The sequence below is a fragment of the Anas acuta genome, chromosome 6, assembly GCF_963932015.1.
Source record: "Anas acuta chromosome 6, bAnaAcu1.1, whole genome shotgun sequence".
NCBI classification, from domain to species: domain Eukaryota; kingdom Metazoa; phylum Chordata; class Aves; order Anseriformes; family Anatidae; genus Anas; species Anas acuta.
In genome coordinates, this window is record NC_088984.1 from 38075574 (window position 1) to 38092680 (window position 17107).

At 43.8% G+C, this 17107-nt stretch overlaps 2 protein-coding genes across 5 annotated transcripts; one reads left to right on the top strand and one right to left on the bottom strand.

The window, feature by feature from the left end:
- Positions 1 to 48: 48 nt before the first annotated feature.
- HSPD1 (heat shock protein family D (Hsp60) member 1) lies at positions 49 to 9907 on the bottom strand. The gene is made up of 12 exons (XM_068686616.1): positions 9763 to 9907; positions 9127 to 9302; positions 5717 to 5969; positions 5276 to 5358; positions 4387 to 4482; positions 3976 to 4069; positions 3416 to 3584; positions 2994 to 3093; positions 1828 to 2073; positions 1308 to 1482; positions 532 to 710; positions 49 to 447 (listed from the first exon to the last, which is right to left on the bottom strand). The coding sequence occupies exons 2-12, from the start codon at positions 9298 to 9300 to the stop codon at positions 295 to 297; spliced, it is 1722 nt and encodes a 573-aa protein (XP_068542717.1). The 5' UTR covers positions 9301 to 9302; positions 9763 to 9907; the 3' UTR covers positions 49 to 294.
- A 64-nt stretch (positions 9908 to 9971) lies between these two features.
- On the top strand, positions 9972 to 14181 carry HSPE1 (heat shock protein family E (Hsp10) member 1). Of its 4 annotated transcripts, none has more exons than XM_068686629.1 (4): positions 9972 to 10319; positions 11893 to 12057; positions 13170 to 13259; positions 13823 to 14181. In XM_068686629.1, the coding sequence occupies exons 1-4, from the start codon at positions 9987 to 9989 to the stop codon at positions 13871 to 13873; spliced, it is 639 nt and encodes a 212-aa protein (XP_068542730.1). In that variant the 5' UTR covers positions 9972 to 9986; the 3' UTR covers positions 13874 to 14181. The 4 variants fall into 4 exon arrangements, with proteins under 4 accessions (XP_068542730.1, XP_068542731.1, XP_068542732.1 ...); XM_068686630.1 differs by lacking the exon at positions 9972 to 10319 and adding an exon at positions 11136 to 11183; XM_068686631.1 differs by lacking the exon at positions 9972 to 10319 and adding an exon at positions 11716 to 11745.
- Positions 14182 to 17107: the final 2926 nt, after the last annotated feature.

Sequence of the window (17107 nt, forward strand, 5' to 3'; positions counted from 1 at the left end):
CTTAATTAAGTTTAAATCAGGACCTTGGTAGATGGATCTTGCACCCAGTTATCAGGAATGTACAAATGTCTTTATTCAAAAAATACAAAATAAATTATCTGTAGGCATGGACAATGACTGTAAACAATTACATGTGTGTTAAATGAAATCCAGTAACTGATGGTTACAGTGATTCTTTTAAACACCAGCCTCACTTCAGTCACTATCCATCCTCTTGCACTGACATCTGAAGTTTTTAAGTCAGAACTGTCAGTCTTAAACAGCAGAGTTCATGATGCATCAGTATCCCAGGAATTAGAACATGCCACCGCCCATTCCTCCACCCATCCCACCCATTCCTCCCATTGCCGGCTCCTTTTCTTCTTTAGGAACTTCAGTCACTACTGCTTCTGCTGTTGATAAGAGAGAAGCAACACCTGCAGCATCCATCAGAGCTGTTCTCACGACCTGAAGATAAGAAAGAAATAACTTAGTACCTGTTTTCTATCCTGTGATGTGGGAAGAAGGAAAGCTAAGACTATTCCAGGTTACCTTTGTTGGGTCTATGATTCCTTTTTCTACCATATTTACAAAGTCCCCAAGCATTGCATCATAGCCAACTTCTGATGGACTCTGCAGTATTTTTTCAACAATTAACGATCCTTCAACACCCGCATTCTTTGCGATAGTCATTGCTGGAATTTTCAATGTTCTCTTTATTATTTCAATGCCTGTAAGGAAAAATATTTAGCATCACATACCACATACACTCCTGTTGCCAAGGCACAGATTTTATGTGCTGGAGATTAACACAGGAAGATCAAACCATCTGAGGAGGAGCATGAGCTTTTTTTTTTTTTTTTTAAATTACTACCAGGGAAATAAAGTTCCTGACTGTTTGACCTTTGTCAACAAATGAAATCACTGTGAGGTATTCGCGGAAGTTTTACAAGTAGTACTGTTTTATCAATTTATATTATTATTTTGAACATGCATAAAGCCATCTTCCATTTTATTTGCCACAATGTCTTCAGCATTCTTAGAATTTAAGTTACGGTTGTAACAGTCAACTCAATTCTTCCCTTCATGGCTTCTCAGTTGTTGGCAGAGGATACTGCTGCTTTGTTTTTATTGGCTTTTTCACATCCAAGTTAGGGATGCAATGAAAGCTCCTTCCTACTGTAAAGCAGACACTGCCATACTGAAGGGATGTGAGGTTCGTAAGATCAAGTAACTAAACTTACTGAAAACAGCCTGTATTTAGTCCTATAAAGGACAGATAACGTCTGTTCATAATACTTCTACACAAACATTGGAAATTTACCTACCAATTTTCTGATCTTCGTTGGCCGGAGTTAAAGCGTCTAATGCTGGAATGCAGCGAAGCAGTGCACAGCCACCACCTGGAACAATGCCCTCCTCTACAGCAGCGCGGGTCGCATTTAGGGCATCGGTAACTCTGTCCTTCTTCTCATTTACTTCAACATCACTCGTCCCGCCAACCTGCAAGCAAGCCACATGTCAAGGTCTGCGTGAGGAGCCTGGCTAGGAGAGCACTGCTACAGAATTACTGCCACAAAATGGAATAGCTCTTAAGGCCCAAGTGTAGCACTGCAATAAGCCAAATTCCTTATCTGAATCAGTTGGTAAGATTATGAGAGAAGTAAACAGTAGTAACTTAGATCAGCAATAAAGGACCGATAAAGGAAGTCCATTATCACTTACATATCACCTCCTGTCTCGCAAGTGACTAGAAAAGGCATTAGTGGAAGACAGATTTGAAAAAAAAAAAAAAAAAACTCTTTAATAAATTAGTATATTTTACTCCTAAAAAGTTTCAGTTCTCACCTTTAATACTGCTACGCCATCAGAGAGTTTGGCCAACCGTTCATTCAGCTTCTCTTTTTCATATTCACTGGTGGTAACTTCTAGCTGTTCAATGATTTCTTGAATACGTTTTTCAATTTGAGCCTTTTCACCCTTCCCCTTTAGGAGCATGGTATCATCTTTTGTCACAATGACCTCTCCAACTTTACCAAAGTCATGGGGCTGAATATCTTCTACATTTAGGTTCAAACCTTCTTCTCCAAACACCTGATACGAAATGAAAAGTTAGAATTCACAGCTTCACCATACATGAAATCACTATTTATGACAGATGAACACATACAGCAGCATGACAGTACAAAGACACCATACTATGCAGCTAAGCGGAAAGAAGCTCCTCCCTTCTCCTAACACAGGCCAGGCAAGCAGGTACCTCACAAACTGGCCCTCACCGAAGAGAGAATTGCAAGCGTTTAATTCGTGACTAATATAACTCATTGATTTAACATGGCTGGATAGTTGTGTTACAGCTTCATCCTTGCATTTCAGGAAGTTAAGAATACTGGCAAAAAAAAAAAAGTTAACTTTAAACAGGTTTGCTGGTTTTGTTAGTAATGTTTATGCTAAATGAAGCACGAGATATCAATTTCAACAACCAGCTTTGGATCCCAGTATCATGCTGTGATTTTGAAGCGCATATGAAAAAAGCTGTACAAATGAACACTGTCAAGTATATCAGCTATTCTGAACCTGAGGGACTAAAACTCAACATTAGCATGAAGTAAGACGACATCCTCCAGTCTATTCCAAACATTTAATAGAATTGTATTTGTTGACTCAGGTCTGAGAACTTATGAGACCACCAGTTTTGTATGAAGGCCAGTAAGCTTTGCTATTTCTCTCAAAGAGTTTCCTTCATGTTCCTTCTTAACAAAACAGAACGCTGCAGGGATATTCTGCATGTGACTTGAGTCAGTGAAAACAACTATTACTCATGGTTGGTTAGAGCTGTATTATTACACAACCATGTGTAATGATAATTGCTAAGTCCAACCACTAGAGTTACTGTTACATTTCTCAAGAAACAGCCCACAACACAGCCAATACTAGCTATGGACCTAAAACTAAGTTCTTTACAGCATTAGCATTCCTTAGAGGAAAAAGCCAATTAGAACATCATTACTTACAGCACCACCTGTAGCAATTGCCATATCCTTAAGCTGGTTTTTCCTGTTGTCACCAAAACCTGGCGCTTTGACAGCAACAACCTGAAGACCAACCTTCAATCTGAACAAAAGAATTCAATGAGCAACATGTCAAATGCTTTCAGAGAAAACGTTTAGTTATTGGAACACATTTTGGTACAATTCTACCAGTCAAGCAAACAGGGACTTTCATGAACTGAGCTCTAGTTGCTAAAACAAGTAGCTAGAAAACCACTAAAATTCTGTCCCAACCAATGTGAAGCATGGCTACAGGAGTTGCTGTTTCTTTAGTAGTGCTAAGATTCAAACACATACATTTATATGCATTCTTTTAAAAGTATGAAAACACAGGAAAAAGCAGTATTTGTTATTTTAAGTCTAGAAGTATGAATTTTAAACCTTACCTGTTCAAGACTAGAGTGCTGAGAGCTTCTCCATCAACATCTTCAGCAATAATAACCAAAGGCTTGCGGTGACTATTGGCAATTTCAAGAGCTGGGACTATAGACTGTACACTAGAAATTTTCTTTTCACTGATTAAAACATAAGCATCCTGGAATTCACATTTCTGTCCTGCAGAAACAATATGCAGTATCTCAACAGTCTGATTTAAAAAAAATATACACCATGCATTCTCTAAAATTTAGGCAGCAACTTTGGAGCTATGTTGTACTGAGTGCATTAAAAAAAAGTTTCTTCAAGACTCCACTGTCTGGAGCACGGCAGCGCCAGCTTGATGTTAGCACAGACACCGTTCATGCTAAACAGAAAAGGGGTGTTGGTGGGGCATGCAGTTAAAAAGACTCCAAGTTTTTACCAGGAGGTTTAAGTTTCTGATGGGGAAGGATCCCACTGTCCTGTTACCATGGTGCATAGCATAACAAAGCCTTTATAATAGGCACCATTATTTTCAACTTCTAGAGATCCATTGTAAAGTACTTCACATGCATTTTTGTCAACTCACCTTTGGCTGTATTAATAAAATAAGGAGAGATGTAGCCTCTGTCGAATTTCATGCCTTCAATGATTTCTAATTCATCATTTAGAGTTTTTCCATCCTGTTTAGATGCAAGAAACCCAACATTAAAAACCCCTTATTTACTACCAAAAGATCAAGTATATTTTTAGCACGCTATGCACAACAGAATGAAAGCTTCTACATGAGGCATCTGATTCACATGCTCTCCTCCCTCAAAAGAAAAAAGATTTTAAGAACACTGGGAACAGCGATACCACCCTGAACTAAGAGACCGAAGGAATTAGAGATAGCATTGTACAAGAGCAGCAGGAGCTATATCATGTGCAACAGAGACCAGCCCTAGCTGGAAAAGGGACAGTCATTTTGCACTTAATGCGTGAGCTGGGTAACTCTTACCTTGACAGTTATTACACCTTTTCGTCCAACCTTTTTCATCGCGTCAGAGATTATATTACCAATTTCCTGATCTCCATTTGCTGATATTGTTGCAACCTAGAACAGTGAACCACTTAAATTCATTTCACAATAAAAGTAATTGGTTTCCTTACTAAAAGGACAACAAAAAACATTTTCTGTTCTAATACTGCTTGACAAAATATGGCAGCTGACCAGCACATCAACACCAGAACTACATTACAATAGCAAACAGCTTTTGAACAGCTCAAGCACAGGGCTGTATCCCACATGCTGAGCACAGACAGGTCATCTGCATCTGCAGCCCCACGAAGAAACAAGCCCTGAAAGCCTATGCACCCACATCAATGCGAGCCTCCCACAGCACATCCAAAAGACCTCTGGAAATCTGCCATCACCTCCTATCGACAAATACATCTTTGGTCTCTTCAATTTTTCCCAAGTAAGCAAATTTATGTTTTATGACCCCATTTTGGGACCAAACTGGATGAGAAAAACTGCCTACTTCCGAACTAACAACAAGCTCAACGTAGAATACTGGGTGATTTAAGCAACTCAAAAAAAAAATGAAGGTGTTACCATGAAGGTTGTTCAGTGAAACATATTCCAGATCTTTACACGTAAAGACAAATACTCCATTGTCACACCACAGAACGGCTAAGGTTGGAAGGGACCTTAAACACTACCTGTTTCCAACCCCCTGCTATGTGCAGGCACGCCAGCCACTAGATCAGGTTGCTCAGGGCCTCATCCAACCTCATCTTGAGCACCTTCCAGGGATGAGGCATCCACAAAATATACTCCCCAACCCAGCTCAACTGAACCTGACTTCACAGAACTTGAGGGTTTTGTTGTTGTTTTTTTTTTTTACCTGTGCAATTTCTTCTGGAGTTGTAACTGGTTTAGACAGCTTCTTCAGTTCAGCTATGATAGCATCAACTGCAAGCATCACCCCTGAAGATGAACAGGATACTTGTCAGTGATCGAAAAGTTTATACAGCACAGAAAAAGTTTCCAATCCAAGAAGCCCACATTGCAAAAAAACATTAAATTCCTATGTTCAAAACCAAGTGACTGATAGCTCATGTATACTTAGCAATAATCTTTTAGTGTGACATGCTTTGAGTCATGATCAAAAGTTATTTACACAGCACCAGTAAGTTCATACACTAAGCAGAAATTAATTAAATGCAAAAATGGATTTAAATAGCTTGCCTGTGACAAATGACGTTTTTTTTTTTATTTGTTAGGCAATGCACGAAAAAATATTTAGAAAAAAAGCCAGTGATTAAACTGGCGATTAAAACACTACCTCTCCTGATTTCCACTGGATTAGCTCCTTTGCTGATCTTCTCGAAGCCTTCCTTGGCAATAGCACGTGCAAGTACCGTTGCAGTAGTGGTACCATCTCCTGCTTCTTCATTTGTGTTGTTGGCAACATCTTGAACTAACCTGGCTCCGATATTTTTGTATTTGTCTTTCAAGTCAATTGCCTTTGCTACTGTCACACCATCTTTTGTCACTTTGGGACTTCCCCAGCTTTGTTCAATGATAACTGTCCTTCCCTAGGGAGATAAAGAACAAATTTTAAATGAAAGCCATGCAACCACACAGCACGTTACTGCAACATTTTGACTGCAAATGAAAATCCTCTTGAGCAACCACAGATGAACAAAAATACCACTTTGCATACATCTTTCAGTTAGGATTTTTCACAAGTACATACACTTCCCAAGTTTGGCAAAACTGGAAAAATGGTTGGATGGTTTTATATTTTTACAGAAGGAAGCTTTCAGTGAATCCCCCAGCCATGATGGTTAACATCATAGACTCAAAGTCTGAAATTAAAATAAGACTGGCCTTACAATAAATAAATTAAAAAAAAAAATGCTGAGATTCACTTTAACATATTTTCCCCTAAAATTAACAAAAATACATTAACATAAAATTCTGCAAAACTTCCTTCAAATCACAATAAAAAGCATGATTGAGAAACAGCAATAGAAAGTTCAATTTTTTGCACGGTCTGGAAAAGAGCTCTCTTGCAAACCTTATCAGTGGTTAGCAAACGGAACTGAAAACAACATATAAATGTATTCAAATGTGTTGCATTAACTTCTCAGAAATTGCCTGCCCTTGCATTCATCTAGAAAGCTGGAATATCCTTAACAATGTACAAAGTTGATGCGGAACATTATGGTCTGTGCAGGGAACACAGGGTAGACGCACTCTCTCACAAAGTTCCCTATATGAATTCAGTAGCTGCCCCAGTCAATCATGCTCTTGAGTTTTAGCAGGAAAGAGCAGAAATGGAAGCAGCCACTTCTCACCCACTGCTGCCCTAAAGCTCTTCCTAAAGCTATCCTGCCAGCTGGAACAGTTGGAAGAAGGAAAGGGAGATCCAAGGCCCCAGCTCACCCCAGTCACTCCCAGCTGATCCTGCACTGTCCCCTCACTTGGCCTGTCAGGCCCAACTCAGAGCTGTGCACGCTGGCTCCTGCCGAGGCACCGCTGCAGCTGACCACGTGCCAGTGTGGCTCTGGCTCAGAGCAGAGCCTGAGTGGCAAGCCAAGCTATCTAAGGATTTGGACATTGCATGCTGCCACTATGGTGCACCGTGTTCTCGCTTGCACAGTGCCTACTCACATCTGCCTCAATGATTTAACCAACCTTGGACTGCTGCCATGAGACCATAGTACAGCTAGCCCTAGAAGCTACAGAAAAAAGAAACATTGAGCTTTAGTTACTAACTCTGAACTCATGAGAGTTTGCATATTGCTTGTTTTGTCCTATAAAACAATCATGGCAAATTATTACTTACCATGACTTCTTACTGCTACTTCATTTGACCTGCACTATTCAAAATCTAAAGTGGTTCAAGAACAAGAAAACTTTGGTGGACACTGATACTGATAAGCTCTTCTTCATATAGTCCCTCCTCATTTTGCTTAGTTTTTCTTCTATGCTTTGTCTTGTTCTTATTCCAAAGGTAGGTATGAGGTGCATGGCAGAACAACATCTGCTTCTATCCCATCACATTAACCAGCCTACACTCAAAGAGGTGCTTTGTGTTTCTGAACCAATGAATGCCAGCTGTAAATACGGCCGCATTTTGAATGGTCCTGCATATCAAGAACCACAATGACAAAGCAACTGGCCAAGTGGCAGCAGTATCAGAGGATTGTGTAAGACTGTAAACCAGTTTCTTTAAATACAGAGCAGTTCAAAAGGAAAGTTTCCTCACATGTGTGGTAGTAGTTCTTGCTGGAGGCTGAACCAGGTGTTACAGAACAACCACTAAATCTCTGTAAACGCACAGAAAACAGCGAATAAAAGTGGCAATGCTGGAACAAGAAATCCGTAAGATTGCATAAAGTTGCATCAGGAACTTTCGTTTAAGCAGTACATTAAAATCATGCTTAGACATTCAAAACATAGCCTGAGACAAAAACAAATTAAATCAGTTGAGTGCACTGCAACTTTGTTCCCTTCTGCAGAACTGTGCTTATGGGAAGCAGATGTAGTTTGCTGACGTGACTGTTCCTTAACCTTCACCTTGCTCAGTTTATAGCATTTCTGTCTTTGAGTAAAGCTGGTTAGGCTCCAAAAATGTGCAAAGAATAATTTCAGAGGCCAAGCAGCCTTGACAAGATCTACCACGCACACGCCGTTATCATATGTGCTGAACCTCCTACCTTCATTTCATTTCCTCTGCTTTATTTCAAATCTATCTTTATCATTGCAAAGTTGTACTTAAAGTTGGCAAACTAGAAGCTTCTAAGAGCTAAACCATGCCTTTGTTAATAGCTTCCACAAGTATTCTGAGATATAGCGAGCCTACTTTAGAGGTGGGACAAAACAGTCACTATGTTAATCCCATCAAGCAGTTCAAACGATTCAATGTAACTTATCAAAAAGCCTCAAAAGCTGCAGAACTGCAGTTTGCAGATACTTCACCACTCTCCCACCCACCCCACTAACACCCAGTCACTACCACCTACTGACCAGGCCCAAAATTCCAAAGAAACCATTACAGACACGCTACCTGAAACAGATATTCCTATGAGCTTGAAGAAAATTAATGTCTCTTCCCTAAAAAGGAGCCTTGTTTCAAGCCTTACTGCATGCTGTATGACTATGCAAAATGTAACAGCCAGCTTTCAAGTCAGCAAAAACTTGCAGGGAATCAGACTACAATTTGCCCTACAGGCAAGGTAAAATGAAGGCCACTACCGTGAATTTTCACATAAGCTGGTAACATTTACCAGTCAACTGAAAACTCAACATTATGCTTTTAGTATTTTTACTTTGTTACTTCTAGAAGGCAAAATGATACAAAAAACATCTCCTATTTCAAATAAATAGAACTAATTTAACTACTTATAGTGTGAGTTGGGTTAATTATCTACTACATTGCTACAGGCTTCCAAATGAGCCAGAGTAACCAATCCTGCATGCCCCCTTGCCCTATTTTATTTCAAACCGTTCCCAGAAACGCACAGCACCTTCCACAGTGCTCAGATCCATCTTACTTTGCGCCCGCGGGGAGGTGACTGAATGAGAATATGGCTGCCTGCAGCTGCCTGCCCATGCCCCTGCAGCTCCGTTACAGACACACGGATGGGAATAACACAGCTCCACCTAGGAAAAACTGCTCTCTATCCTTCTGTTTCCAGCCAGACCAAAGCGTTTAAGCAAAATAAATGCAGAGTCTTCGCTTACCTTTGGCCCCATGGTGACTGCTACAGCGTCTGCTAGGAGATCCACTCCCTGGAGCATGAGGGCTCTGGCGTCTGCCCCGAACTTCACATCCTTGGCGTACGCTCGCGTTAGGTGGGGGGCGAGCGCTCTGGACACTGGCCTCATCTGACGGAGCACTGCGGGTAAACGGAGCATGGCTGGAAAACGGAAAAATAAAATAAAATAAATAAAATAAAATAAAATTAAATTAAAAAAGGCGACGGGCACCAGGTTTAGCACAGCCAGCTGCCAGCCAGGAAGCCGAGCAGGAGCCCACCCGGCGCTCAGGGCCCCGCTGTGCCCCGCGGCCGGGCAGGACACGCGCCGCAAGGTCAAGCGCCGCTCGCCCCCTGCCGCCGGCCGGGCCGCGCTGCGGGGCCAGGAACCCCGGGACCCCGTGTGCAGCAGCACAGCCCCGCGGACGCCCCCCCACCCCCCCGCTGCCCCCAGTCCCGTCCCGGAGCCGCCGCCAGGCCGCACACACGCGGCTGCTCCCCCCCCACCCCCCCCCCTCCCGGCCCATAACGGCTCCCGGCACGCGCCCCCTCAGGCCGTTAACGGTCGCCGCGCGCAGCCCCCAGCCCCCCCCAGCCCCCTGGGCCGCGTCCCGGCCCTCACCGGCGGGGCCGTGCGGGGCAGGGGCCGGGGCAGGCGTGCGGCGTGCGGGCGGTGTGCGCGCGGCGCGGGGCGGGCGGCGCTGGGCTCCCGCGGCCTCGGCCCCGCCCCTCGCCAGGCGCCCGCCCACGGCGGGGCCCCGCGCGGCCGGGCCCGGGAACCTGCATGGGCGGCCCGGCCCGGCCCCGCGCGCGCCGCTGCCTCAGGGGCCCCGCGGCGCCCCGCGCATGCGCGCAGCCCGCCCGGCGCGCCGAGTGCAGGTTGCGGGGCCCGGCGCTTCCAGAACGTTCTGGAACGCGCGCGCCCGCCCGGGGTCAGGGGGCGGCTCCGCCTCGCCGCCGGGCACCGCGGGGCCCCCGAGGCGGCCGCCAGCCAGCGGGGCGCGGGGGCGGGGCGGGGCGGGGCGGGGAGCGCGGCAGCGGCGGAGGCAGCGGCAGCGGCGGCGGCAGGGCCGGCGGCAGGGCCGGGCCCCGCCCCGGGGCTGGGCCGCCGGTGGCGCATGCGCAGACGCTGCCCTTCTGCGGCGGGCACGGGGCGCTCGGGGCGGCGGCAGCAGCATGGTGAGAGCGGGACGGGGGCGGCTGCGGGGGGAAGGGGCGCAGGGGGGGGGAGGGAGCCGCCCGCGGGGCCCCGGGGGTGCTGGCGCTGCCCGCGGGCCCCCGTGTGCCGGGCGCTGCGGGAGGGGGGGCCGCAAGGTCGCGGAGTCCTTGCGGGGGAGCCGCGGGGGCCCCGGTGCCGCGCCCGGTCAGGCGTCCGCTGCCTCTGTGAGCGCCTCCTGCCCGCGCCTCCTGCTGAAGGAGAAGCAGGGCAGGGCAGGGCCGGCCTTGCTCTGCCGCTCACGCGTCGCGCTGGTGGCTCTGGGAGCAAGGAGGGGCCGTGCCGTAGGGCTTAGCATCAAATGCCAGGGGCCTTGCGTCCAACTGCTCGTTGCAGCCAAACGCTGAATGTCCCTTCACAAAAAAATCAGCGATATTAACTCTATAGAACGAAACCGATCCCAATTGGCAGCTCTTTACGTCTTTTCTTTTTTATCTTTCTGGTGGTACCAGCCATCTTCGTGAGGGAGGCAGCTTTCATGCTGTTTCCCTGCCTTTAGCTGAACCGATTTTTAAAGCTCGTGTGCACGTCCCGGTGAGTGTCCCCGAGGGGCACGTGGACGCCAGGCCCTGGCTTCTAGTGGCTTCCATCAGCGTGCTCCCTGTGAGCACAGGGTCCCTGTCTCCTGGAGCACCGTCTCCACGTGACCTGGCACGGCTCCATAGCTCTCCACCGAAATCAGAGCAAGTTCCTCCTCCCTGACCCCTGCTCAGTGGGATTCTGTCCTTGTGTTTGTGCAACCAGTCACAGCAAACTGCTTTAAAAAGCAATTTACCCTGAAATAGAGGCAGATAATGATTATTCTACATGAAGGAAAAGCAGTCAAGGTAGGAACGTGCCTGTTTCCCTGTTCCTAGGGGTATAAATCTAAATGTTTTTGTGAAGTTACAGTTTATTCGTAGAAATCAATCCAAATAACAGCGCTCTTGCTTCAGACTAAAGAAGTTGTATCACATCGTGTGAAATGTTAAGTCTTGAAGTTACCTGAAAAAGACTAACGTGGGGAGCCTGGCCAGACTTTAACTTCTTTATTGTAGAAGACTCCACTACAACGAACAAGAATGCAACTGTCCGAAGAAGTCCTTAATCTTCATTAAATCTGTGTATGAATTTAAAAATAGGTTTTCTAACTGTGCTCACGAACTATAGTAACTAACTGTTCATAGGATTAAAAGCACGTGGTGCTTGCAGCCACGTGAGGTGGCTGCTCCACCTGGTGGTGGTTTCTTCCCTCACCTGGACCAGGAGCTTTGTATGGCTCAAGTGCAAACGTTGCCCAATACGTGCCCCTGAAGGCTGCTCGAGAGGCTACTGCCTTTGCCTTGCGATGTGGGACAGCTCTAACAGCCTTCCTCATTTCTCCATCGATGTCTGATGCAATCAAAGGTGGTGTGTGTTTGCCACTTAAAACTAAATGCTCATCAGATTACTAAACTTGTGGTCTCTCTCAAAAGAGAAAGCTGTGGTTTTAAAAATCTTTTAATTGCAATTTTGCTCAAATGTTTTTACTTTTCTAATGTACAATTATTTCCACAGGCAGGAAAAGCATTTAGGAAATTCCTTCCCCTGTTTGATCGTGTTCTGGTAGAACGATGTGCAGCTGAAACTGTAACCAAAGGAGGAATCATGATTCCAGAAAAAGCTCAAGGGAAAGTGCTACAAGCAACAGTAGTGGCAGTTGGATCGGGAGCCAGAGGAAAGGTAAATATCCTGAAACATCTGGGTGTTCGCAGCAGCTGGAAAAATGTAGTGGGAAAGGGGTGGTTGCAGCGCAAGTTTTAAGATATCTGACAAAAATGGATGAGGTTAATGGCTGAAGTTCGAAGTGCAAATTCAAAGAGGAGGTAGAAATCCCAAGTTCCCCTGCTGGCTCTGACCTTGAATTCCAGTCTTTCTTTCATCATTTATAAAATGGAAAATACTTGCCTTTGGAAACTTAGTATTATTTGTTGACATTTACAAGCATCCTTAAAAAATAGTGACTTCTAATATTGAGTGTTTTGGGGGATGTCTTCTCTTTATTGCTTCAATCCTTCAATGCTTTGCCTGGGGTAGTCTTTTTTTGTTCAAATGATTACATGCCTAAAGTTACGTGGCTCATGAGCAGGGTGGATTTGCAGAACGTGGTGTTCACTGGCTTGTGCTGTGCAAACAATCATGGTCTCTAAAGGTTGTGGTCACTAGAAAAAAAAAAATCAGGAATGAATTGAAATGGTAAATCAGCTTTCATAAACTTGCCATGTTGATTGCTCATCTGGGATCTTAAAAAAAGGCAGTCTTAATTTCATTTCACAGTCTTGAAATGCCTGTGGCAACAGGCTTCAGCATTGGAAATTTTTTTCCCCACCAAAGCAGTGTTTATTTAGTACCAATGGTAGAAAACAGGTTAAAATTTAACTTGGGCATGTTGACTCGGGCTTCCTTAATTGTGAGTCCTCTATAGATACCGTGCTTTTTTTGTCTTTCTTCTCAAAAATTCATATTGTGAAATGATGCTAATATTTGACTAATGTGTTGATACTTAACTTTATCACATGGTTCTAAAAAGGATATAGATTTGCCAGTGTTACTTTGAGTAACTTTTCAGCGCTCAACATGGTAAAGTACTTGTAACTGGCACTTCGAAAAATTGGCCGTGGTTTTAGAATATGAAAATGGACTTTCTCTGTCCCTTTTAGAAAGAAAGAAACTCTACGGATAAAATTGTGTTCTAGTTCCACTCTACAAATAAAACGTAGAGTTAGTGTGGTATCTTGAATGCTTTTTATGGGTAGATCATTGCAATATGGATACATTTTTTTTGTTTGTTTCAGGATGGTGAGATACATCCAGTCAGCGTTAAAGTTGGTGAAAAGGTTTTGTTACCAGAATATGGTGGTACAAAGATTGTACTAGAAGATAAGGTAGGTTTCCCAATGTCGTGAATGCACATTAAGCTGGTTCCCAAATGCCACATTGTCAGTAATAAATACTGTAGTTATTTAATGGGATTAGCTGTGTTCGGTAGATGCCGTTGGTATTAAAGTGGTTGAATCAAGTTACATTCTTGTACCTGTAGTACTTGGTACTTCCATCCCGTTTAAAAGAAAGTAAGCAAAGAAACATCAGGCCTTATCTTTGTTGGGTGGGTGAGGTGACTTCATATGCTGAGCACATATCAGTGAGAACCCAAAAGTGATTTGAAATTACTGGGGGTATCCTTGCTTTTGACAGGGAAAGCTTACAGAATTGTCCTGTGACCGTGCTTGTACTTCCTCCTACTAAAAACAGTAACTTGATGGCCTGCCCAAACTGTGTCCTATGAACAAAAATCTTTCCCTGAAGTCAACAGATAGAACGAGTCTTAGGTCACTTTGATTTTGTACTTCATGATATACAGTAGCCCTGACTTAAAAAAACAGATGGTTATCTGCAAAACAAGTGATAAAACAACCCACGTGACAAGTAATGTTTCTTCTACTTGCAGGACTACTACTTGTTTAGAGATGGTGACATCCTTGGGAAGTACCTGGACTGAAGTTGGTTGCAGTAGCAGTCATCCATTCCACTAAAATACTGAAATCCTTTCTTTCATCATGTAAATAATGTCCTTTATTTTATAATATGCAGGCATTGACTCTCTGAAATACCTTGTGATCTCACTGTAATGATGGAACACAAATAAAAGTGTGTGCAGTCAGAAGTCGGTTGCTCTTTCTTGAGTTCCATTGAACAGTGAAATGCAGGTGACCACCAACCAGCCTTAATTATTCCAAACGACAACATTTTTATATCCTTATCTGTACTGAGACTGTAAAGGCCTTTACAATAAATTTCTTGAAACTGTTCTGCTTCTGTCTCAGTTTCTGCTACTGCTCTGTGAAACTGAGCCTCAGCTGTGTAATGTCTTGAGCTACTTTCTTGAAAGATTTCAGTTGTTGTAATACATTACTTTCAATAAGCTTGCCTAAAGTTGTGGAACTACTTCAGAAGTGTTATTGCAGATAAAGTGATGGAAACTGTTTCAGCTAGCTTTGGGACACATTGAGCTTTATCTTAAGTAACAGACGGTTTTTAACTTCACTTCCATCATTGTCCAGCAGTAGATGACAGCGTGTTTGGTACACAGCAAGGTAAAGCAAACAACCCTGCCACAAACAGCCTGCTGCAAAACACTGTGCACAGAGCTTGTTACAGGTGATGCCTGTAGTAGGAATTCTAACACTTCACAGGTAGAGAGTAACTTTCCTATATTTATTTAATTGATGGAATTGGAGCTGGTGCTGATCTTAATGTAGCAATTCGTGAAGCAATTTGCTTTATCTCAAACCAGACCTTTCCACCTGTCCCACAACTTACAGAGCGCTGACAGTGTATTTGGCAAGTTACACTTCATTTATCCTTAGTGCAGCCTTCTTAAAGAGTAAGGTATTTACTCAAGTAATGCTGAAGCAATCACATTTATATACTTTTAACCACCCTGTTTTGCCTTGGGAAAGGATTATTTGCACGTGACCGAACAGATCTGAACTTTATACTGCTCCTAACAATGCCTTCAGAGTCAGTCTATGTTGATCTAGCACCATTTGAGAACATGTGCCGTCCTAAAAGGCTTTTGTGTAATCTTACGTGAAATAAATCCCTATAGGACTTTCAGCTACCGAAACTAATAGTAGTTAAGTCAGTTCTTTCACATTAAATTCAAGCCATTATGAAATCAATGTTGCTAGATAAACTGTGAGCTGCGTTGTTTTCTTCTGGAGATAACCAGGAATGCCTGAAATAAAAAATACTTCTCAGAACTGCAGCTGGTTGCAGGGGGACGAAGACTTGATTTTGATGTATTCTAAAGCAATTATTTTCTGCTGGGGCAGTTAAGGCTCCCTTCTTTCTTCCCCAGATAAACTTCATAGAGCTGATCTGTTGCTGCTGTAGGTGCCAGTTATCACCCAGCATGGAGCTATGTTTGATGCTCTGGGCTGTTGTCTTGTTCCCTTCTGTTAACAGACAATTCATTGCATAATGAAACAAACTCATTGAAAAGAATTATCTTCCACTACAGCAAGCATGCGTTTATCTTCCCTGATAAGGTAGGTGTTCTGCTGTAGGCACAGCGAGGTGGGGAAGGTGTGTAATATGTTTACAGCTTAGCTTATGGAAACCAGGTAACATCTTGATGAGAAAATGATGCACTAGGAAGCAACATCCAACAGGCAAAAGTTTAAGCCTAACGCTTCAGCTTAATTTAAATGCTGTCTTTTAAAGACACTTTATGTCAGATTCCCACTCACAGCAAGCAGCATTGGGAGGTTTACAGTCCTTGTTTATGAGGAGCTGCTTTAATCTGTTTAAAAACAATACCACATTTTCTTGAGACATTTCATAGGAATAAGAAATATGTGGATGGAAGAAAAAATTCTGCCTAGTTAAGTGGAGGACGTGCCTGAGTGTCTGATGGAACATTTTATTCTTGCACCATAAGGCTATCATTACAAGCAAGGACAGGGGAACTTAGAACATTGCCAAGGTGATCCTCTGCCATCACTGCCTTTTAAGTTCCTGGCTGCATACCAGATTTTATATCCCTATGTCCCTGGGCTTTAGAGTGGAGGACAGTATGAATCATAAATGCTCTTTCACTACTGCATTTTCCCTGTGAGAATTTAGACTTTATTCCGCTGTTTTCTAGATTATTTCCATTATAGATTATTTGCCAATTTGTGGCAAAAATGTTACATGCTGCCGTATTTGCTTTTTGGTAGGAATCCAGTTCTTCCCAGCTGTCTGAAGCATAAGAACAAAGCAGGCTCCACCTACTTTTTGTAGTTCCCTTCTGGGAAAAGGTTCCACTAGCAGCAGCAATAGAATTTTCAGAAAGCCTTTACTGTCCTCGTCATGTTACCCTGCTACGGTAAGAAAAGGATGGAACTCACACATGCTGGTAGAAGGCCTAGAAAGGAAAGTCAGGTCCCTAACAGCACAGGAATGAGATGATCTTGGCCAAATATTCCACTTTTTACTCACGAAGGGGATAAGACAATGTGGACCTGGTAAAAAAATAGGAAAAAAAAAAAAAGTGAAATTACTGATGACTATCAGATTTTATTTAAAACCCACTTGAAATCCAATACATCAGAAGCATCTTCCAGAAATAACAAGGTAATTACTAAGGGGCAACAAAAGACCTACAGCTACCAACTGCCCAAGAAGCACTGCAGATTTCCTTACTTTTTCTGTAAAACTGAGCGAGTTTCAGACTGAGCCAACCCACCAACATTCTCAGCCAGATTTGTTTGCGTTTCAGAAGCAAGATGTCCATGAAGTAAAAGTCAGGGACAAATGAAAATGTCAAATCTCCCCACTCCTCTGTGCTTTAGATACCAGTTTAACCTTGGAGCTGGTTAAAAACCAACACAACGCTGTGTTATAAGGGACTGAAACCACCAGCATTGCCTTTATTTCTGGACTGGCTAATTATAAATCAATCTCATTACAAAGTTAATGTTGGATCACAGCAGACCTAATGTGGTAACACGACATTTACATCCTTCATCCTGATGCGCCAATTTCTCCCAATGTTGTTAACCTTTTCGTGGTTTATTAACCTTGGAAGTGCTGAGTTTCCCCGTGTGACCGGCACACCCAGCTTCCCGGGGGCAGGAATGCCGACCTGCAGCTCTCCAGGTAAACGAGTAACGAGCACAACCTGCCCTCAGCGGCCCACAGCGAGGGGTGCCCCCTGCACGAGGCTGCGACACGGGCTTAGACAGGG